Source organism: Schistosoma mansoni (assembly GCF_000237925.1).
Source record: "Schistosoma mansoni, WGS project CABG00000000 data, supercontig 0351, strain Puerto Rico, whole genome shotgun sequence".
Classification (NCBI taxonomy): domain Eukaryota; kingdom Metazoa; phylum Platyhelminthes; class Trematoda; order Strigeidida; family Schistosomatidae; genus Schistosoma; species Schistosoma mansoni.
The window spans coordinates 6,801-31,654 of NW_017386198.1; the positions used below are offsets into that span (position 1 = coordinate 6,801).

Genomic DNA, 24,854 nt, shown 5'->3' on the forward strand with positions numbered 1-24,854 from the left:
AATAGCCTTACTAAACAAAGTTTTTTACCTTACCGTCACTAATCATGTTCAGAAGATCAATTGGATTTGAAGTAGTACTGGTTTGTCAACTTTCTTGAGAATGTCATGACTGTCTTTCAGATTATTATTTTGCTTTAACTTATTAATATATTCAAGCTAATGCTGAAAAGTTGAGAAATAATCAACTGAGTTACAGCCCAAGATTTTAATACCAAGTAATAAATATTTGAATTCATCTGGAGGTCACTGAAGTGTTACAAGTTCGACATGTGATTTCGTAACACTTTCGCACCAACCTAGTTACAAATTTACACAAGTGTTAGAAATTATCCGAAACAACATGATAGATTATACTGGTAAAACTATGTGTCAACTAATTAGGTAGACTATTAATAATCAGAAGACGTGCCATGCACAACATATATGTATATGTATTGTGATTAAAAAAGCACAAAGAATCTTTAGAAATAATGTATGCAGTAAACACCATTGGTCAAAGATAAAGACTAGCTGCAAAAACAATATCCCGTTTGATTTTTTCGATAGCTAAAACAAAAAGGAGATAAATGCAGAAAATCATAATCTCAAAAAGCGAAAATATGCTGAAAACAATCAGGGTAAAAGTCTTTTACTAGATTACATTACGAAAAAGTAGTCGTTAGAGACAATTCATACGTATGATTTCGAATATCCTTCATTTTCACGCACTTTATCATAGTAGACGGATATTTGGAGAGAGAGAAAACAAGATCACATCACGTTTTCCTATTATTCAAGTCAAATTAAACATAAGTCAACAAAGTCTACAACCAATTAGATAAAAAAGCAAACTATGTCTTAAAGGATCTTTTGTTCTTATTTAGGTTATATATATATATATATCACAAAAAGTACACAATAACCCTACACATGTAATAAGTCAAAAGAATAAAATAAGAAATATTTACCCCAAATGAGTCAAGTAAATAACACTATAGAATTTCCCGCGATGGTGCTGCTTATTAAAGACGTAAATGTATAACTTTGAGTGCAGTTACTAGATTCGATGTTTTTCCCATGTTTAAAGACAGAGGTTTCGTTAAAAGAAATCACAACCGAGTTGAAACGTCCAAATGATTTTGGCAAATATCATGCATCACTAGCGCCACAACTGTGAATATTTTCAATTTTTCTTACACTAAAAATGGGTTCAATACATCCAGAACTTATGTAGCCGACACTACTCAATACACTACTTCATACGTCATATTAAGCAATAAAATAAAGACATAGTAACTACTAACCCTCAACAAATTTCTTTTCCAAAACATTGCTACCAATTGTTCTAGCTGCATTAGCCATTTGACGTAATAACTCTTCAAGTAATCTTAATGTACGAATAATTGTGCCTTCGAACAAGTCTGTCATAGAACAAACGCTAGCAAAGGATGCTCCTCTTGTCCATGCATCAACAAGATCCATTAAATGAGGTTTAAATGAATCCACGTAATTATCTTCATCAACTGGGAGACGACATTCGTTACTAATACGTGCAATACGTCTGGCTGTATCCTGTGTACAAATAGATATTAAATTAATCGAGATGAAAAGTAAAACGAACAAACCATACTTTTTATAACCATAAAAACGAAATCGAACAACGTGTAATTTTCCTCTGGATTTTACATAGATTCATTAAGAAATGAATTCAAAATTTCGCCCAAACGCAATTTAATATCTCTCATGGATATCGAGAGAAACACTAATTTATATAAGGTTAGTGAGTTATAGTTGGCATATTTTTGAAATACTGGAACAATTATCCCACCAGCAAAGTATCTTAATTATATAGAGAGACAGTTACAGTTTAAACTTTGGAATTTGTGGAAGATGTAATTTAATAAGAAAAGCAGACTTAATGAAAAATCGGGATCAAGTTATGTGGTGCATGACTAAGTACATGTTAAGTAGTTGAGTTACTATGTATACATAGCTTATTTCTAACTACAAATAATTATATATAAAAAGCAATGAACAACAACCAGTGATGATGATATCCAGTTAGTTTTTGAGCATGGAATCGTGACAATAACTGTATCTCGAAAGTGAAGTAGGAGGAAGGTGATTTTAACATAGTCTAGTGGTAACAAGTAGCGTGCTTTAACCAATAAGCTATTGCTCGTAAACGGTGCTTTATTACACTAACTCTACAGGTGCAAGTAAACTGGGTGTTAAACTTTAAATATAAAGATGAGGAGTCAAGTGTTTATTACAAAATGTAAGACATTAAAGTAAATTACAGTTATATTGAAGGAAATGATGGAAATCAGGTAGTAAAGATGGTCAGTTGACATGGTGAAAGATCGGCTTAGTTGACACAGAAATGCTGAATAACCTTATAAGTTTGAGAAGTTGAGATCCCGTTAAGTTATTACTAGTGGTTTTACATGTGTTACTCGACTTGTTCTAGGAGCTAGTCTAAATACAGTTTTGAAAATAAATACGCTGAAAAGACAACTCTACGGTGAACTAATTTTCGATATTTTAAATTGAATCAGCTCATGCATTTAAAATCGTGTTGTTCATATAGTTATTTAGAAGCCCGATTTTAACGTTATCAGCAATAGTACATACTTTTTATGATAGCTTGGAAGCCAACATCTCTGTGTTTAACGATTAAAATTTAGATAAATCTTAAGAGAAAAAAGTGTGAAAAGTAGGTTAATTAACTGGAAAATAGTGGATTATATCTGAACACATTTAAAAGCTTACAGATTCCATTCCAACCATAACTTTGGTGCTTATTTCAGTCTCTGAAAGAAGTACGAGTGATGTTGAAATTCATAATGATTGATAATCAGTATGATAGATAGATTTCGACTATTTAGATGTAATATTGTAGATTTATTAAAAAGCATATATTTACGTAATTAGCTTTGAGTCAGACTGTTTATATGAGGGCTAGTGATACTACCCAGCTATCCAAATCAAGCCGATGAGATGGGATTCGAGTTTGAAACGTATTGGTTGGAAGCTGAATCAATTACTACTGATGATAATCTAAAAAGATTTCATAATGAGCCAACAAGTGAAAAATAAATGAAATTCACGAAAAGTTTTGACAACTATCTCATCTGATTTTAAAAATTCTTAGCACTAAGCACTTACTAACGATATATATAAAAGTATCAAGAATATGATTTACAACGACTTACTTGTAATGTACGCAAAGCATCAGATAACTCTTTAGTTAATTTAGGCATTTCAGAAGCTCTCTCCTCAAATACAAAACAAGAAAGTAATGCTGCAATATGTTCAGATGACAGTCTATTGAATACTCCATCAAATAAAAGTTCTGTTAATAATAACTCATCTGCTGAGGTGATTTCACAGGCTACACAACCCTTTAATTCGATTACATCATATTCGGAAACGAAATTTAATCGTCTTAATACACGTTTACGAGCCGATAGTTCTTCCAGTTGAATTAAAGAAACTTTACTATTCAAATTAGCTGTAAGAGCATCGATACGTTTGCGAAGTTGCTCTTTCTTTCTATAAACTTTTGAAAGTTCTGAAAGACGTGGGTCATCATGAAGCCAATGATGCTGTAATCTCTCTTGAAAAGCAGTAACTTTCTATTTAAAAAAAAAGAATTCACAAGGTTGTGAGGTAATGTATTACTCAGATTTGTATGCAGATTAGAATATTAAATACAGACCCGCTTACAAAAACATGTAATCAACGGGAATAAATCGGATCAAAGAATGTGAATATACAATAAATCAAAATTTAATGGACGATTGAGGATGAGTGAAATTTAACTAGTGAGACTTAGAAAATTACTCAACGTCTATGACCATAAACTAGGGTTATAATAAGAACCCCAGCCGGGAAGTGTTTAGATATCGACAGGGCTCAGATTAACAATCAATGTGCCTAAGCTGTCCAGCTTTTTCAAAGTAATTCTAAGCTAGTGTAAAGATTAGTGCCCATTACTGATGAGCGCCAAAGGACGATGCAGCTACACAGTACTTCCTAGTTTCGATACTACTTTTCCAGCCGATGGTAGTCCGTAAAAAAACTAGCTTCAAAATTAAAAAAATGAAGTTTTAAACCTACACATTTCTTTATATTTACCTCGTTTATTTCCAGAAATCGTGGATCACTAATGTGCATATCTGCAATAGGATCTAAAACTGGCAAACTACCACCCATACGTACTTTCACCTTTTCTATTGCATTTAAAACACCTTGTCTAGCCTCTTTTGAACGAAGATCATTTGGGACAACTAAACGTACAGCACTAATACCAACAACACAATCCAATCGTACAGGTATAATCTCAGCCATCGGTAATGTATCACTACCAGTAGGAGTTACTGAATTTGTAATTCCCAAGTTATCTACTGGATTTCCACTAGGTACATCAGAACCAGATTCATCTGAATCCGATCTAGATGGATTGTTGCATAATAAACAATCAAGTATATAAAATGATTCAGGCGTAGATGATCTATCTTTACGTTGACGTTTTTTCAGATTGATCACAGCTCCCCATCCATACGAGATGGATTGAACAACAATCTATTACAGAAGAGATAAATAGAAATATGACAAAAGAAATATACAGACGTAAAGAATACTTAGATCTTTGATCATTATTATTATAAACTCTAAGAATAACCTTGGGCACATTAACTTAAGACTAGAATATTAGAAATGGTACCAGAGTGAATCAGGTTAAAAGCTTTAATCATTGCTAATTATCCTAAGATGCATATATCTAAAAAAAATTAGTCATTGTAAATAAATTTGTTATATTTTGAAAACGGATCTCCTCATAACAATCTACATTTGACTTGAATAAATGACTAAAAATCACACAGATATATTCGATGCACAACGAACTATCAGAGTGCTATACAATTTTTTAAGATTACTCTTTCAATGAATACTAACTGACGAAACATCAGATTTTCTTGTCAGTGACCTCTAAACATCTAAAATAAAACCCGTGGAGAAATTAAAATAAATCAAAGCACATACATAACACCACTTTTCAGTAAATACCACACACCCATTCATGATGAGACATTAGAATCAGTGTACTCTGAGACTAATTTATTGAAAGTAAACTATCGTCTTAATTATATCACTATTTAAATCTAGTTAAAAACTGTCATTTATGATAAGAAACTATGTGTAATGAAATCTGGAAATACCATTCCTAAAGGATTCCTCACATATACGTACGTAACTGAGAATAAAAAGATTTAATGACTTCTGATCAGAGTGACATCAATTGATACACGGTTCTGGGAGAATATTCATTTTGTAAAGTTGCAAAACATTTCTTGCAGTATACGAAAAAACATCTCACGGATTTACTAAATAGAAAATATAACATTAAATATGGAGTACTGGTGTTATATCGCCCAGCCTAATAGCTACATATGATTTATTGGTTAATTTAATTATCTTGGTACTGATGACCACAGCAGTTTTAATTAATGTTTAATGACAACTTCATGGGATTATTTTACTGTCTGTAGTTAGTCTACTTGGAATTATTTATATTCAACCTAAAGTACTACTTTGACAGTGATATATATATATATATATATATATATATATATATCCATGCTTACTTTAACAAGACGACCTGGTTGAAGAAAAGGTACTATGTACTGAGGACGTCTTATATACTGCCACTGCTGTCCAACTAGTTCATCGAAGCATAATTGAATTTGATGATAGGACTCGACGGATTCTTCATCGTCAACAACAGTTGATGCATAAGTGGCACGTAATTCATTCAATTCTAAAAGTAAGCAAAATGAATACTTTTGAAGACTACATTTTGAAATAAGCTTCATTGAAATATGGTGGTGAAGAATTAACTAATGAGAGAGGTAAGGGATCGCAACATTCATTAGTGATTATGTAAATTTGAATATTTGGTAACCATTTTGTAGTAGTAATTACAAATCACTCGATAACCTGATATTATTCTTTGAGTCTACTATAGTAAATAAGATACGAAGTACGAAGTAAATGATATAACTTTCGGAATACTGATAAATTTCCTTAAGTAAAGGTATCAGACAGGTGTTATTCCATATAACAGAAAATCCGTTTAAATTGACTAACAGTATTCGCCACGATAGTAGTCTGAACTGTCTATTTTAACTACTCTGTCAATCCATACTGTGAGCAACAAGACTATAACATAGTAAAAACCAGCTTATATTACTTGGAAAAATACATTGGTTTGATGAACAAAGTTATTAAGGAAGAGATGATTCAATCAGGTAGGAAAATAGGAAAAGTAATCTCACTTGAGAAGACAGATAAGTACAATGTCAATTTGAAACTGTTAGCAACTTTATATTAAATTCTTTAAAATGTTACGTTTCATTAAAAAGTCTTTTTAAAGTAAGTTTGTAAAAGTATGACTTACGCCTGTTACCCCTCATGGAGGAGCATAGGCCGCTCACCAGCACTCTCCATCCAACCCTATCCTGGGAAATCCTTTCCAGTTGTGATTCATCCTCTTCATATCTGCTTCTATTTCCCGGCGTAATGTGTTCTTTGGCCTTCCTCTTTTCCACTTCCCTTCAGGATTCCAAGTTAGGGACTGCCTTGTAATGCACATTGGTGATTTCCTTAATGTATGTCCGATCCACTTCCAACGTCTTTTCATAATTTCCTCTTCAGCTGGAAGCTGGTTTGTCCTCTCCCATAAAACGCTGTGCTTGATAGTATCCGGCCAATGGATGTTGAGTGTTTTGCGTAGACAACTGTTTATAAATACTTGTACCTTCCTGATGATGGTCGTAGTAGTTCTCCACGTTTCAGCTCCATACAGTAGGACTGTCTTGACGTTCGTACTGAAGATTCTCACTTTGAAATTAGTTGACAGTTGCTTTGAGTTTCATATGTTCTTCAATTGTAGAAATTCGGTCCTTACTTTACCAATCCTCGCCTTTACATCTGCATCCGATCCTCCTTGTTCATCAATGACGCTTCCCAGGTACGTGAATGTTTCTATATCTTCCAGAGTTTCCCCATCAAGTGTGACTGGGTTGGTGTTCTCTGTGTTGTATCTGAGATTCTTGCCTTTTCCCTTTGTGTATGTTGAGGCCTATTGATGCAGAGGCTGCTGCTACATTTGCTGTCTTCGTCTGTATTTGTTCGTGTGTATAGGATAGGAGGGTTAAGTCATCTGCGAAGTCCAAATCGTCCAATTGATTTTGAGATGTCCTTTGTATTCTGTGCTTTCCCTCCGATGTCGAGGTCTTCATAATCCAGTTAATCACCAGAAGAAAGAAGAAGGGAGGGAGTAAACAGCCTTGTCTGACTTCGGTCCTTACTGCATCTTTCAGCTGTCCTCCATGCACGACTTTCCACTGTAGTCCATCGTATGAGTTCTGGATAATGTTGACAATCTTCTCAGGAACTCCATAGTGTCGAAGGAGTTTCCGTAATGTTCTCGAGTAGAACTGATCTTTATTGTCATCGTTGCTATCATTGGTGGGTGCGTAATATTGGATAACATTCACTGTGATCTCCTCCTTCTTTGTTTTGAATGATGATTTGATAATTCTGGATCCATGAGATTCCCATCCTACAAGTGCATTTCGTGCTTCTCTGGACAGCACTAGAGCGACTCTATTAGTGTGTGGAGCATTTTCCTCTTCGTGATCGGAGTACAGAAGCGTCTCTCCCGTATCTAGCCTTTGCTGTCCAGCTTGAGTTCGATGGGTTTCACTGATTCCAAGTACTGCTAATTTGTATCCCCTCCTTTCCGTTGCTATTTGACTAGTCTTCCCGGTCTCCCACATTGTCCGGACATTCCATGTACTTAAAAAAATTGTTGCTCTGGTTGTTAGAAGGGGCATCAGCCTTGTGACTTCCGAAGAATCTCGGCTTCCATCATAAGGCGTCATAATTCTGCCTTGAACTTGGAGGGCAGAGTTAAAATGGTTTGAATTATTTTTTCTGGTTAGCGTTTTTTTTAGCGACTTAGCTTTCTACGAGATGGGGTCGCTAACTCCATGCCCAACTTTCCTGCTTAACTCGGGCTTGAGACCGGGAGTAACTCTAGAAGGGCTACAGGGGGACTTGTAAATATAATGTACTTGATCTATAATTCAATATTTATCAACTTATTTTGGGGTTAAGATAGTGTACACTCAGTGTGACAAACGAAAGTATGTGTGTCGGTAATCAGTGAGTTCGATTACAAGTTCCTACCAAATTATGCATATGTGCATTAGAAGGTAGCTACTTCCTACGCTTAATTTAGAATATTAAGCTTATCAGTGATAGCCAAAAATTAATTGTCCATAGGGATTCACAGTAGAAATATTTAAAAAACTTTGGGAGATATTTGATGATATATGACAGGAAGAAGAGGAACTGATAAGTTGTTTAGAGGCCTGAAACGAAATTAGTGGTAACGGTTATTGTTTGCAATATGAAAATTAATGGCAATTATACAAAACTAACAAGAAAGTTACAGTCTTCTCTTTAAAAATCAAACATAATAGAGATTTTCGAAGGAAATTTCGAATAATTAAATCACCAGCATGAAAATAGGGGATAGATCAATGAAATGCTTACTGTGACACTTGTAAATCAAACTAGAAATGCTATATCTAGAACTTGAATTTTTGATATACCGCGTACAACTTGAGCACTCGAATGCTCGAACCCTTTAAGTCACAAGTAAGAAGACAGAAGGCGAGTGGAAAGAAATATTATTCTAACCAGTGTCAAAAATGGTACAAAAACGGGTATTTATAGTTTCTAGTAAAAACGAAACCATTATTATAATTAGCCAATCCTCATGCAGTGGTTTCTAGAATTTGTTCAATCGAGAAGCTACACGTCGAGACTTTGGAATGTTTTTCTCAACGATGACTGGATGGAATGTCTTCGGTTCTTTCAGAGCTTAGAGTTCACCGGGAGACATCCCGACACAAAACAGAATGAATTGCTTTACTACTCATAGTTCAAAAAGTTTTTTATGGAATAAGGGTATGAGTGTGTATGTATAAAGTACTCGTAAACCTATCCAAATAAAACTGGGATTCTACTTGAAATTTCCAATCAAATCAACACTACCTTTATACATGTTAGGAAGACTGGAGAAATTTTGGAATTGGCAAAAGCTTCTCTCCATCATGTATTCTGGATTAATTTCTTCAACACGCAATAAATTTAATAGCATATTATAGGTGATATGAAAAGCTGAATTCAGTGGGGGTGGTGGACCCATCATAATTTGATGAGCTAATTCACTGGTCATCCTTTCATCAACCATTAGAATTACAGTACCACTATCATCTTTACCACGACGACCAGCACGACCGGACATTTGAATATATTCACCTGATGTTATCTATATGAAATAATTAATAATAAAATTTTAGTTTTAAAGGTACTAATATCTTTTGAACAATGGCTTTTACAATTAATCAGTATCAATAAAATAGCTAGTGAAAATTAACGTACTGAAGAGCTGATGCATATTACATTGTTTGCTGTAGAGTATATGCCCATGATGTCCATATAAAAAGAAACAAACTCGATATCCTGTAGGTCATTTAATTCGCCTCTAACTTCCATAAGCTTTGAACCTTTCCCCCATTTTTTTTACCGGTAACAATATCACAGAGTAATCAGTCAACCATACAAGACATGAATGTTCATTGAAATTCCACACATCTGTAACCTCTACAGTTATAATGTTTATTCATAATTGATTCCAGATAAATATAACAACATGCTTTCAAATAATTTGAAATAATTATTTTCATGATGATGATGTTTAAGAGTAGAAGTCACCCAGGAAATAGCCGTTATTCAAATACCTCCATTGGGAAAACAGCTGATATCAACTGTCAGGAAAAATACAGTAACAAGTAACGTATATTCATTCAAGTGTTAAGATATAATCGTGGTCACCAGAAAAGGTCAAAGTGGATTCTCAGTATGAAAACTTCGTTTCAACAAGAAATATCTGATAAGAATGGAAATAAAGTATAGTGCATAAATAGACTGTGACTACTACATTCAAAAGCCAATGTATTTTAAGACAACCTAATAATGATGTCTGTTCAATACACTATGTATTTCACCTTATTACGTTCGCTCAGTGGATTATTGCTTGGTCCATATATATGAGGAAATTATAATATCAGTATTTTCTTTGTGAATGATAAATATTCATAAACAGACTACATTGGGACCTACTCGATATCGGAAGATTTCTTATTCATCTTGAATCGACAGTATAATATGGATATCCATAAGAATCTAGTTTTGACCATAAAAGAGTCAAACACTTTAATTCTAAACAGAGGAAGCAATTCTTATCACAGTATACCATCGGTGTTGTAGCAATGTGGTTTTTAAGCAACAAACCTTAATAACATTCTAACAGCCATTAAAAATATTTTTATTTACTTTAGATTTACAACTTGGTAATGGGAATTATGAATTTTTTATAAACATGATAGGCTTGATATACACAAACCTTTGAGTTTAATCAGGTTTATTTATTTACATGGGAGTCTTATAATATCCTCCTGCCCAGGACATTTTACTGCTTCAGTAAATTATTGGTCAGAGTCGACTCAACTTTATTTTATGTCCTTTAAGTATTGAACCCTTTGTATGGAAGAAACTAAATCTAGATATTATTTGATTTGTACAATATAGAAAGTAATGTCTTGGAGTGTTATAAATGCAAACAATCACTGTGCAGTTTTATTGCATTTATAAAAATATCACCTGGTAATATAAGTTGACGTGAAATTTTGATATCACCATGTGTTTTGCTTTTCCATTCTCGTATGTCCACTTATACAACAATGATCGAATAGAGCAGACTGTTATACAAAATACACGTTATGGATATACGAAAAAATTTTCATCTGACAGAGAAACAGAAAATCAAAATGATAGGAACCTTATACAGGAAAACAAAGGTATTCAGTCTATCTGAGCATTATAAATTGATGTTCTTATAGGAGATAAAGACGTTGGAAAACTAAAGTAGTACAAGTTGGATAAAAGTGGTTAAGTAACAAACTTGATCAGAAGATTACAGAATAATAATAGTCAAACATACAGATTACACTGTGTGATTACGAAATGAGGTTGACTTTTTTTATTAACGTAGAATTTGATATAATTGTGAATCAAATCAAGTTGTAACATTTAAAAGCAGTTTAATATAACAGAAGCAACGGGAAAAGTTAAATACGGACTAATGGTTGTAGATAACAGAGAATAAATATCAGAAAGTACATTCACTCTGTATAAAATGAACTACTAACTTCCTAATCATTGATTTACACTTTGATAGAAACCAGTTTAAACTTTACGATGCAACTTATTCAGCAAATATAGGTTTATGTACTCGGTTTTCAACCATGTATCAGATGTGAAGACTATTGGTACTGAATCCATAAACTGGGTATGAGGTAGTGTTTAAAACTAGTCTATTAATTGGCATTAGAGTGTACGAACGACAAAGCCACTAATCCACTTTGCGATACAAATTACAGTGTATTTCATTATTATTTCAATAATTGTTTCGCAATTCGATCAAACGTAAGGGACGACACGGTGACACTGGTAATCAAAAACTAGAATTAACACAATACATGATGAATATCCAGAAAATACAGAGCTACATACGAATATTGAACGATCTTGTGTTGTTTATACGACTATGGATAAACAACTAGATACTATATCAACGCTGAAACTGAAGTAATCCAGAAAATTTAGGCTAACTTTTACAACACGGGACGATTCTATCAGCTACTCAGACTAAACATAGTTAGACTGATTGATATGTTCATCATTTTAATCTCTACAATTTAACCGGTAATTAGAGTATTCTTAAGATACGAGTTTCGATTTGTGATCGTAACACTAACGGCAGTCGCATTTATTGAAGAGGTCCAAGTACGGAGTTTAACGAACCACGATACTACAATATATGTACATCTTTAAAGAAAAAAAGACAAAAATATAAGCATGTTATTCGTAGCTTACATTTTAAAGCAAACCTTAACCAAAATTACGGGCTCTCGATGTAGACCACTGTGGTTTATGAATGAACTTAGAAATTGACTATTATCTCAGACCTTTATACTTTGCCAAACTTATCAAGAATCAGAGAATGAAAAAAGAAAAACAGAAGCGTTTTAGATAAGGTATACTAAATATGTGAAATGATAAATTATTTCGTTTTGATTATATATATATATATATAAACTAGTTGGTTTGTAAAGACGATTGTCTCCAATATCTGCACAATACTTTTGTTTGAAATTCAATTTTACACAGCCCATCACATGTTCTAGTATAGGTAAGAAAAATTTTAACATAAAAGTAAACCAGTAAAATTGGAGGAAATTATAGTCATGGAGCATGAGATTTTCTTCGGTACAACTAATTTAATCACACATAATAACAGATTTTGTGGTCTTCTTGTCTTTTGAGAATATGTTAGTATCGATTTTCTATTGTTACAAGAAATTCAAAAACAGACAAATATCGAATTAGATAGTCAGAGATTGTATCTACGTACCCAACGATAAGACTGTCCATCATATTTACGAGCCGAGGTGAATAGGACCGTTCTCGCAGGCATATTTAAACCCATGGCAAATGTTTCTGTAGCAAACAGACACTAAATATCCATATAAAACAATAAGCAAAAAAATGTAGGGTTGACAGTAAATGATTGAAAAGAATAATTATCAAAGTAATTGTGAATGTAGACTTTAGAAACCCACTCACTTGTAAATAGACCATGATGCTGACTCAGGATTCCTCAGAAATCTTAAAGTTTCCGAGTTAATAACACCACTTATATTGAGTAAATATAAGTTACCAAAAATTGCTTGAAACATACATTTACAGTAATGATATATTTTATTAACCTGATAATCTTACGACATGGATTTAGATGGTTCGGTTGGCTTTCGCCAGGTTGCGCCACTTATGGTGTAGGCGAGATATCCATCTGTGAACCAAAGAGCATTTTACACTGACCTATATTATTTTATGGCCATGAAACATGACCTTTATAAGTAGAAGACATGGTGAAGCTGCAGGTTTTGATCACATATGTTTTTAAAGAATTGCCCGTCTTTTGTGGAACAACCAATTTGAGAGTACGTATATGTTGCCGAGACAATGCGGCAAATCTATTGGTAGAGTTGTGAATCTTCATCGACTGAGGTGTTTGGGACATGTGTTACGTATGTTCAACCACCGCCTAACTTGCTGGGAGATGTTAGCTGATGTAAAAGTAGGTTCAAAGAAAGCCAAGGACAGTCAGATGAAAAGTGGCAGCAGCCTATGGAGTCATTGACTGTGGATCTAAGTCATGTTGAAAGAAGCATATCATCTAGTTGTGGTCCACACAACCGCGACCGATGATTATAGACGTTGGGTGACGGATATGAGTAGGTCATAATGTCGAAGGTGTATTCACTCTTTGTCCTCTCACAGATCTTAAGTTTCAAAATTGTTTTATACCTATTGTTATTCGAGTTCTTCCTTTCTTCTCAAAACATACTTCTATGTCTAATCTTTTTTACTACCATTGATACTACTACTTCTACCACTTTGGTATTCATTGTGATTATTTCATCTTTGTGTCGACATGGTACAAGTCGGGAGCGATCCCAATATTTATCAGAATCCAAGTTACTTGTGACCGACTATATTAATAAGAACAGTAAAACACATGTTGCTGGAAAATTCTAAATAGAGATAGTGCCAACAGTTTCACTTATACATGACAATCACTATATTAACGTCAGAACATAAGGAGCGACTTCATCTTCAAAACTTATCAACGGTTTCTGTAAACTATAGGTCAAATAAGTACAGGTGGAGAAATGTGATTCATTTATGAAAAGCATACCAAAGTGAAAAGATATAGTTTATCTCATCTAACAATAAAAACAGATGAGATTAGATAAGAGAAATATCAATTAATAAAAAGCAATTTCTGTTAAGGACTTTATTCAATAATATACGGTTAGTACAATATGGACCTATCGGCATACCGTATTTGAACAAGTTTCTCTTGTTCTACTGGTGTCACAAAAAAAGCAATCGACAGCCGTATACAAACGTGAAACAAGTAAATAGATTAACACATTCATGAAAACAGGCTTTGATCAGATCAGCTCTTACAGCCTGATTGTCACATAGTCTACGTACTGGAACCGGTATTGTAAAGTTTTCGTACTTTTGCTTGCATGCATGGATTCTAATTCAGATCAACGGACAATAACTCATGAATTTCCAATAGATTACCACTTAGCAACTTGAACCGTTCACAATACTTTATTATTCCGTGATTAGTGCACGTTGACTGAAACAGATGATTGTTGGATGAATATAAAATAGGAACTAGTCACCTCGATCAATAGAATAGAGTACGAGTAAGGTGTCGATAGTAAAAAACTACTACACTAAGGATAAGTGTGAGACTACTGGATTTTTTTGCTAATGATAAAACTAAAAGAGTGTAACACATATGAATGATACCAATATACACCCTCTATATATACAGTTGTTGTAAGACAACTGTGTAAACAGATATAAAATGAAGGCTTACTTTAATTAAATTCTCAGAAAATAATATTTCTATAGTTTCCTTTAATAAAGGCAAAAGACCACCATGATGTATGCCAATACCACGTTTAAGCAATGGTAAGACACTCTCAACTTGTGGTAATGCGCGATCTTCAGGTGAAAGACCATCGATAGCATTGCGGAATACTTCATCAACGACTTTTTTCTCTGCATCTAAACGCGGGAAACCGATAACAATAATTTTAGAATTTGTCAATCAACAAATAATAAAGGTGATAGGATTAGAAGTATTAAACCATAAGAAAAAATAAAAGGTGCCACTGTACGTTACTGAAAACATTGGAAAACCTAAGGACAATCAAGGTTGGGATATCAAATATGAAAAAATTATGAAAACGATAAAGGTATATGACGTAGAATTTCTAGCTACAGCAAAATCACAAGTAACTTTGATTCTGTACAGGATTATAAGGTGTTTCAAGACATTAAGTTACATGCTTTCAGACTAGATGCTTTATACGGCTATGATACATTAACAGATGTTAACCCTAACTTTTATTCTACAGAGCTACACTAATAATTGTCTGGGTTATAGACCTTCTAAATAGTCTCAGCATTGGTAAACAAGACTTGGTGAGGAACATCAAGGATGTAAAGACAACACGAGAAGATTGAGGTAACTTTATTTACTAAACCTTAGCGTAAAAAGGCGATGAAGGTGACTAGACACAAAAAGAAGTCTAATATCACTGGATATAACAATGAATACTTTTTAATATTAATCCATGAAACATTGCTAAAATAATTATGAATATTGGGATCGGAGTTACATGGAAGACTTAGATTACAACCTAAAAATTTTGGAAAAATAAACATACCAGTAGTGAAATCAAATTTGGCTAATTGGAGTGCATAGATTTCACACTCCTTTTTACTGAAACTAAATACAATTATCGGTTCCAGACTGCGATGTTTGACCAAACGAACAATTTGAATGACATTATTTTCAGAGCCTAAAAGAAAGCGCATACAGTAAGTGGTTACATAAAAACTAATTACTGGTTGGATAACTTAAGGTATTAAGTGACTACACCACAGAAACTACGTATCATAAATGCTTGAGCTATTCAGCAAAGTGTATTTAGAATACTAGTTACAGTCATGACTTTTTTGGAAGAAATTGGCCCAAGTGACACAACACTGTGGGAAGTTCTGAGATGAAGTTCTGCACATTCCAGAGTAACTCATACATACTAGATACCAACACTAACGACCGGAGAAAAAGATGATGTACACAAACTATAATACAATTAAAATAATCTAAAGAGGAAACAATTTGATATTAAATTGACAAACACACTAGAACACAAAAAACTTTAAAATGTTCCCACTTAGTGAAATTTGGTAAACATAACTCCTGTAGATAATATGCAGTGGAAATTTTTCTGAAGAGAATAAAAACTGGCTTAAACAAATAATATTTTACAAGACTTTAATCTGTCACTTAATAAAATAATTATGGATGATACAAAAATAAGGGGAAAATATTATAAAGAAAGGGATATTTGTACATATCACATGGATCGAGAAGACTCAGTCCAAAGGTTTTACTCAGTCCAAGATACTTCAGAGAAATTATCAGAAATAAGAAAGGCTGACACTATGAACCTCATACATACTAGCGAATTTAGATGCTCTTAATAAATAGGATAGAGTGCAACTAACCGCATTTTGGCACTTAACTATTATTCAATAGATAGGAAATTTGTCACCGATTTCCATATTCACATTAAACTCCACTGTTATGGACAACAACAAAAAAGTTTTTCGATTTGACATGTTTCCAAATACTTTTGACAAACATACCATATATCCTGAGCAAGCATTACCTGTTCTATATTTCCAATTTTATAAATGCAGACGATTACCACAGTGATTAGTATGACTATGAACATATTCTTTAGCGTTATATAATCACTGAAATCAAGTTACATTAACACACATCACATACTACAACTACTCATATGAAATAACTTACACTCATTATAAATAGAATCAACAACGTAAAATAATTGGAAATAAGAAATTGTTTATCCATCCTTCCTTAGGTATAGAGAAGCTCAGATGAAATTACCGAATAAAAAACACTGGAATTAATTCAACTCAATTGCTGAGATTAATACAAATTTACTTTACGATTAATATATTTTATAAACTCAGTATCCAAAGTTTGTAGCGCTAATCGACCAAATCCCGAACTAGTCCATGTTTAGATAATGAAGGTTGATTAGGAACTTTGCAGGTACTGCTTGCTTACCACTTAACAACTATAATTTCCAACAAATTTAACTTAGTAAGGAAGTACGAGAATTTGTGTAAACAGTATGCGCCATTCTTTATATTAATTAATTGTTAGGAATTGAAGTATTCGACAATGATTTCAATTGATTTCAGATAAATCAGATACATCTTAGAGCATAATATTATGAGAAAATAGGTAACTCACGTTTATTATAATCAACTTGTGACTTTTGCCTTTTATTTGATGATTCATCCGAAAGAAACGAGCGCATAGCTCGTTCAAAATTTTGTTCCAAATATTTACCCTATAAGAAAACATTTAAACAAGCTGATATCAATTACGAAAGACGAGGATATACATAATTACTTATCATCTGCTCATATCCACTTAGGTAGGGGACTTGCATTAACTCAAAATAGTTCAGATCAGTATTCCCATAACAAAGTGTACTTTTCCAGGTCACAGAAAGCTTTCACCTGCTAGCTGTTCCCTAAGACACACCTTTTATGAACATTTCACAAACATTCTAAATGTAATAACCTTCAGAATATGAATAAGTTGTGACATTCTTGTAGACAAAACCTTTAAAAAATACATAGCCACATAAAATACTGTCACAGCTTCTCTATAAACTTTACCATAGAGTGATTTTTTAATGGTTATTAATAAGAGCATACATCCTACTTGCTAAGGACATCAAATTATAAACAATATACTGAACAAATTTCCTCCTAGGATTTACGGACAATATTTCCCATCACTTCGAACAAAATAATCACTAAGTATTATTGAAAATAAGCGACCTACCGCCAATCTTACAGTTTACACGAAAAACTAAAGAAATTTGTTGTCTGATACATATGGATGTTTTATTTCCTGAAGTTATTATTTATTTTCATCTGATCTGATTCATATAAAATTTGGTATAACTAAGTACCAAAGATTGTATTCGACACACAACAAAGAGACAGTGTTATGGAGAAATAAGAGAGGGAGAGTCAAGTCGAAGAAAATACAAGCGAACAAGAATACTATAAGATGGGAGATACAGTTCGGTTAAAAATACGTCCAAAAAAGACTTCTTTCAGTTAAGGAGGCTCATTTCATGTTTACCAAAAATGTCAAAAACTACATCAGAACTGCCATTGATTTTCGTTTTGAGCCACATCTGATATCATTTAAGGCTGCTGAACTGAACCATTTCAATAACTCAAATAAAGGAGTCATAAAGGATAGATAAGTGCTAGTCCTTTAAAGTTTTCTTTAAAACCATGGAGCTATATCATAAACTGATCAGTTCTGTAGTTTTTAAACCCCGTCTCAGCATCGGCAAATAATACACAGTATAGAATTCACTGTATTAATAACATGGTATTACTACTGGTTGTCAGCAGTCTGTCAAAGTCAACGATGACTGAACACAGAGTCAATATTTAACAGATTTCAAACAAACTGTAAAGTATGATTGGAGTCAATAGTTTGAATGCAACCGGAAACACGCTTATCCCTCGATAGTTATTGAACTTTTTACAGATGAGAACAACTATCGCTTCATTGCAGGGTGTCGAACTATTATGTTTTCCAAACAATCTAATCAGTTCTCTGAGATAAATTTCTCCGCCTTTCTTGAGTCGTCTGGGCCTGGTGATTTATGGCTCTTCATAAGTTGAAGTTTTCTAAGAACCTAGGCCCCGTTTGGTGGATTAGTCATCATTGGACACAGAGTAAAAGACAGCTTGATGGATGTTTCTGGAACAAAATATCAGCTGAAGTCTTCCTCTCAAAACTCTGTTCATCATTTAAGACGCTGTTAGACGTTAATGATTGTCATTACACTTGCTTCATAGACTTTTTTTAATCACACCAGACTTCTTGATGTCAGGGAGTTGGATGAGCTGAAACAGCTTTACGCCGGTACCGGATGCAGTTGCTGCTTCCAACTCTTTAGCATGATTCGACCGCCAAACTTCCTGATCTTTAAACATACTTGGCACAACTTCCATATGTAAGAATCTATGTTTATCATCAAACTCTCGATTTGTGGAAGTAGACAAAGGTGCTTTAAGGAATTATAAAGAGATTGCAGAAACCCTATACTTATAAGTGGGACGTTTTGTAAAGCCGAAAGAGACTTTACTACCTATTCCCATGACATTATGCAGTCGCAGCCAATGTTTATCTACATTTTCACGTAAAGCTGTAGCTGGCCTTGAACTTGCCCCAAATGACCTGGCACGGCCGAGATTGGGGAGAGTCAGCTCTCCCTCTCGTAATGCTCTCACATGGTCACGTGCATACAACCACTGATAGGGAAGTCCTATTCACTGCCTTCTGAGCGACGGGTTTTGTTTACGAAATTGAGAGGGCGAAAAGCGAATGTCTGGCGCTTTAACCGAGTCGATGGATATGGAGGACCCACCTATGGGAGTTGGAAAACCCTGATTCCAAACCAGTGATGCAGATATGCTTCAGGACCCTGAGGAAACAAAAGACGTATGAACCTATTGTTGGTCACCGGCTACCATGGGACTGCATCTCCTTACGTTGCTTCACTACCTTGTAGATTGAAATTTTAGGTCAAAGGCTCGGGGCTTGGCCCCATAAGAAAACCACCTGTTTCTATTTAGGAACCCGAGCGGTATCTGTTATATACTAGGGAAAAAGTAAGTACGGATAACTTGCGGGACCTTTTATTAGACTATTATTCTATTTATATTCCTATTGTATAACTATCCAGTAACTAGATTATCTATGTCTATATTCATCCTATTACAAGCTTCATTTTGACCTATTGATTATTATTATATGATTTATTGTTCCTAAATTATACTCGGTTTATTGAATACTGTCTCCCACGCTTACAGCCACATTTGGCTTGATTTTGTACAAATATTATTTTCTATTTTATGGTGTGGTGTGGTCTGCCTGTCTGGTATATAGACAAAGTATGCTTGAAATAAACGATTCGCATTACAGCAGCTGCTATTGGTGTTCTGGACTCAAGTGGACGTATTAGGCAGATTAAGGACCAATAAGGACGCTAGATTACTCATACTAATCGAACGTCATTGTCACAGTGTGAAGGTCGTAGAAGTCGTATTCTATTGGTGGATAATTCACGCGAATTACGTCCATGTTTAATTCGTAAGGTCATAACAAATCAGCGACGACCTTGATCAAGACATAACAGTATCCCAGCCCTCACATCAATCGAATGATTTATGTGGTGCAAATCTGTTCGGTACCTCCTCATACCAATGTTTGCGTGTTTAAATAATAATAATAATAATAACAATAATAATAATAAGCCTTGAACCTAGTTTATTTCGATATTTTGATTGCAACGGAAGCTGTAGTCTATTCGTCTACATTAATCCATTAGAGACGATGAGTTTGTAGGCCACTGAGACGTAAGATAAGATTGGGTGAAACCAGGGCATGATCAGAGTCCAGATAGGTAATGCAAAAAGAGCACGAGTTTTGAATGCAAACACGCCAGTGGTAGCTGATCGCGATGTAATCAGAGTATCGACTTGAGTCACCGGAGGAGGAACCCCACGCAGTACATCATCGATAACCGTCCCGAGAGTGGGTGCTAGCCAGAAAAAGATTGCAGTTTGCGCAAAGTTCCTGGAGATTGGCATCGTTACCTAACCTTTGATCAACAAGTCCCCATCTGCCACTGCGGTGACTCGGTTCTTTCTTACTCAAGGAAATAAAAATCATAAATCACTTTAATAAAGTACATCAAACAAGATCTCACCTCATCTAATACGAGAAACAAACCCTCACTACCCACAGGATATAGATAATGACGTAGTGGTACAGGACGGCAGTCAGATGAAACAACATGACATGGTTGGTGGTGAAGGTGAGCGATCCATTCAGCAAACTGGCGAGCATTTGGAATAGTAGCACTAAGAAACACATAACGAACACTATCTGGTAAAAGCACTATGGTTTCCTCCCAAACCACTCCACGTTCAGGGTCACGCATATAATGAATTTCGTCAAATATGACCCAACCGACTTCTCGCACCATTGAAGCACCTCTAAGAAATAAAAATAAAGCTCATCATTAAGTGTGAAGACATTTATGTTAAACAATATGTTTGCTAAAGCTGACTAACTTCCACACAATAGATGGGACTTTTAGCATTTAAACACGTACATAGTGGTTAATTAATTCTATTATTCACTTGGTTCAAATTATTTATTTGAATGAAGTCTAGCTAGCCGTTTGAATATGGAAATTAAGGTTACCAAAAACCAATTCAACCTCAAGCTCAATTAACCAGGTGAAGATAAAAATTTATAAAGAAATCGTTGCTTAAAAGTACGATGTTCACCAGAATTTAGAGATCACATTATTGCTTACCCTTTCACTTCCGGAGTGCGATTTCACTTAGCAGCCTACATTGAGGAAAATCTGAGTATTTTAAGCTGTTGTTTAATAGCTGTTGCCGACTTGTCAGATTAAATACAGATAGTAGTGATTTGTTTGTCACCCGATTTGCTACAGTGCTAGTTAGGTGAGTAAGATATCCGACCGATGATCAAAAGGTATTCCATTTCCAGACATTTTAAGATCATAATACGTATGCTTTCAAGGTAAGGATATGCGTAGATTATATATATATATATATATATATATATATATATATATATAATGTGACCATGTTATATGATAGAACCATCGAATATTAAAATCAAGAGCAACATTATAGGTAAGAAGGGTAAAAGTCTGTAGTCTATGATGGCATTCACTAAGACCAGACGATTCAGTTTTGTATGACGATTGGAGTTGATGCAGTTAGTTCCCTTTATAAATTTAAATAAAGACAGAACAAATATGGATGCAGAATAGTATGAATTCATTATATTTCGTGGTTTCTCATCAGCTGCTTACAACCTGTTATAACGTATCAATTTGCCCTCTTAATATATATGTATATATGTCCAATGATACAGGAAATACGTACGAGCAGTCTTGGGTGCTATTCGGTCCTTCCTATCTGCCTAGCCCAGCCGTTAAGTCCAGAACACAAATAACAGCCTCAGCAATATGAATCATTATTTACAAGCATACTGGGTTATATATACTAACCAAACAGACCACACATATCAAAAATAGAAAAATAACATTTGTACAGTAATTGGCCAATGTGGCTGTAGCTAGGGGGAAAGTAATCAATAATAATAGTTCCAAGGTCAAAATAAAGGTTATGATAAGAGGAACACGGAAACGATGAGGTCACTTATTTAACAACTATCCAATAGGGATAGGCGTATTACATTTGTCCATAAATGGACCTCAGATTTATGATTCATAATTCGCCAGGGGATACAACACCTCCCCTTTTTGAGAAATCCGGAGTTGATATCCGGATTTTAAATTTTCTCGGATTCACCCTCCCCCACGAAAGTCTGTTGGATCCTCATATAGCCAAGTTACTATTAATGCGATATGTTTGTCACATTTAACAGGGAATGCATTAGAACTGACGAGATCATGAGGATCGACGACATTTGATTTGAGGTCACCAGCTTTCGATTCTTGTGAAACAGTTTGCTTCAATTTTTTTGGAACCTCATTAGCAGATAATGAATCATAATCAGTGGATTCTTGATTATCATTTAATACATCTGACATTTTTCTCTCATTTTTATAAGAGAATTCAACAGGAACATATGAATCATCAAAATAATCTAAATCTGGTAGAACAATTACAGAATTTTGATCATTAGATTCATTAGAAACATTTTTCGTATCATGATTAATTTCATTTGGCGCCTCTGTATTCAATACACTGCTCGATTCGTTTTCCGTTTCTTCATGGGCGGGTACTGCAGCAATTTTAATGGCGCTTAATAAGATATTGTCTCTCTGTGAACTGGACGATTCATTGCTCGCACGTTTTGTTTCAGGGTTAATAAGACTTGGACCGTGTACAGGGTATGTCTCTGAAACAGGTAGTACTGGGTTACTGGGCTGATCATGTATAACTGCTGCGCTTAAATTATTGCTTTGTATGGATTCATTGAGGCTTTCGCCGGCATATTCATTAGTTCTGTAATCGTTTTCCAGCTCTGTACGCAATTTTGTAATTAATGCGTCAACTTCCGTTGCACCCCCGAAGCATGGGTGATTCAGCAGCTTCGCGTGTAACTTGTCAATGAAATCCAATTGACTCTTTCTAAAGCGCTGCTCTTGTCGCTGGATTAGCAACTGAAATTGATCGGAAGTTAGAGCCATTTTTTTTATGCAAATAATAATAATAATAAATCCAAAAAACACCGGCAATTATTATGGATTATTTAATTCCGAAATGACGTCAGCGGCTGCTGTATTTTTTTTCCAGAATCCCCGTCGCCAATTGTTATAACGTATCAATTTGCCCTCTTAATATATATGTATATATGTCCAATGATACAGGAAATACGTACGAGCAGTCTTGGGTGCTATTCGGTCCTTCCTATCTGCCTAGCCCAGCCGTTAAGTCCAGAACACAAATAACAGCCTCAGCAATATGAATCATTATTTACAAGCATACTGGGTTATATATACTAACCAAACAGACCACACATATCAAAAATAGAAAAATAACATTTGTACAGTAATTGGCCAATGTGGCTGTAGCTAGGGGGAAAGTAATCAATAATAATAGTTCCAAGGTCAAAATAAAGGTTATGATAAGAGGAACACGGAAACGATGAGGTCACTTATTTAACAACTATCCAATAGGGATAGGCGTATTACATTTGTCCATAAATGGACCTCAGATTTATGATTCATAATTCGCCAGGGGATACAACACAACCAAATATGTGTTAGAGTTTTAGCATTGGGATTGTGAGCAGCTGATGAGAAACCACGAAATATAATGAATTCATACTATTCTGCATCAATATTTGTTCTGTCTTTATTTAGATTGGAGTTGAGTTCATTACACAAACTGTAACTGAGACCTATTTACGTAAAACCGTGTTGGCAATACTTACTGCCATGCTACTCTTTTACAAGAAATAATTGAAGCAGGTGACAATTATAAGCAATAATAAGTTAGGTAAAAATAACGATCTCACTTATACAACATGGATTGAAGGATTTCTGTGGTCATGATAAGTACACTAGCGCTGGGATTGATTGTAGCATCACCTGTAAGTAATCCTACTTCTGGGAAGGCTTCGAAAAATTCTCTGTACTTCTGATTGCTAAGCGCTTTAATAGGAGTAGTATAAATTACACGTTGTTTTTCCCGTAGGGCTGTTGCGATTGCATATCTAAAATAACACGATAAATGGTTAGTTTGATGACAATATAGAAAAACTAAAAAAGATATTGGTCAAATGTTAAAAGATTATGATTCTTTGATTCCATCGCAATGTAACTCCGTCAAAACATTTCCCAGAATGGTAGAGCTGGGGAACACTGTTTAACTTAGTAGCGAGTTTGGAACATTGAAGTGGTGATATCGTGCGCTCACTCTGCTTACCGTGTTTTTGTATATGCCTTTTAATTCTCCAATGGAGTTTGAAGAAACATCTTCCTAACAGAGAATTACCGAGGAATATCCTGACCAATAGGTAACTGAAAATACAAAGATTATTAGAGTTTAATACACGTATGAATAATTCGTAACTTCGACTTTCATGACAACGAGCGGGTCTGCATACTATCCTTATCTCCTCTGCCCGTCGACAGGAGACTGAAGTTCAAGATTATCTAGAAGCTTTATTTATAGAGACCCGAAAAGATTAATTCACATTCGAATACACTTCAATATACAGAGATTACAATCAGTAATCATTATTTAAAGAAATTTTCAAAATGAACAACTGTAACACAGAATTTGTACAATTAAGTATTATACTGAACAAATGTGAAGCAAACGAAAAAAACATATTGGATTAGTTTATATAAATTAAT

General features: G+C 34.4%; 1 protein-coding gene across 1 annotated transcript in view; it reads right to left on the bottom strand.

The window, feature by feature from the left end:
* Window positions 1-412: 412 nt before the first annotated feature.
* Window positions 413-24,854, bottom strand: part of Smp_120360 (helicase, putative) — a gene marked incomplete at its 5' end in the record, with an annotated part of 35,923 nt that continues 11,481 nt past the window's right edge. Inside the window, 12 exons of the mRNA XM_018792340.1 lie at window positions 413-546; window positions 1,284-1,551; window positions 3,195-3,617; window positions 4,120-4,566; window positions 5,631-5,803; window positions 9,112-9,388; window positions 12,596-12,697; window positions 14,645-14,835; window positions 15,501-15,635; window positions 17,129-17,228; window positions 20,688-20,976; window positions 24,011-24,208. Coding sequence (XP_018644107.1) covers window positions 494-546; window positions 1,284-1,551; window positions 3,195-3,617; window positions 4,120-4,566; window positions 5,631-5,803; window positions 9,112-9,388; window positions 12,596-12,697; window positions 14,645-14,835; window positions 15,501-15,635; window positions 17,129-17,228; window positions 20,688-20,976; window positions 24,011-24,208 — 2,656 coding nt within the window. The 3' untranslated portion in view covers window positions 413-493. The remainder of the gene's footprint in view (window positions 547-1,283; window positions 1,552-3,194; window positions 3,618-4,119; window positions 4,567-5,630; window positions 5,804-9,111; window positions 9,389-12,595; window positions 12,698-14,644; window positions 14,836-15,500; window positions 15,636-17,128; window positions 17,229-20,687; window positions 20,977-24,010; window positions 24,209-24,854) is intronic.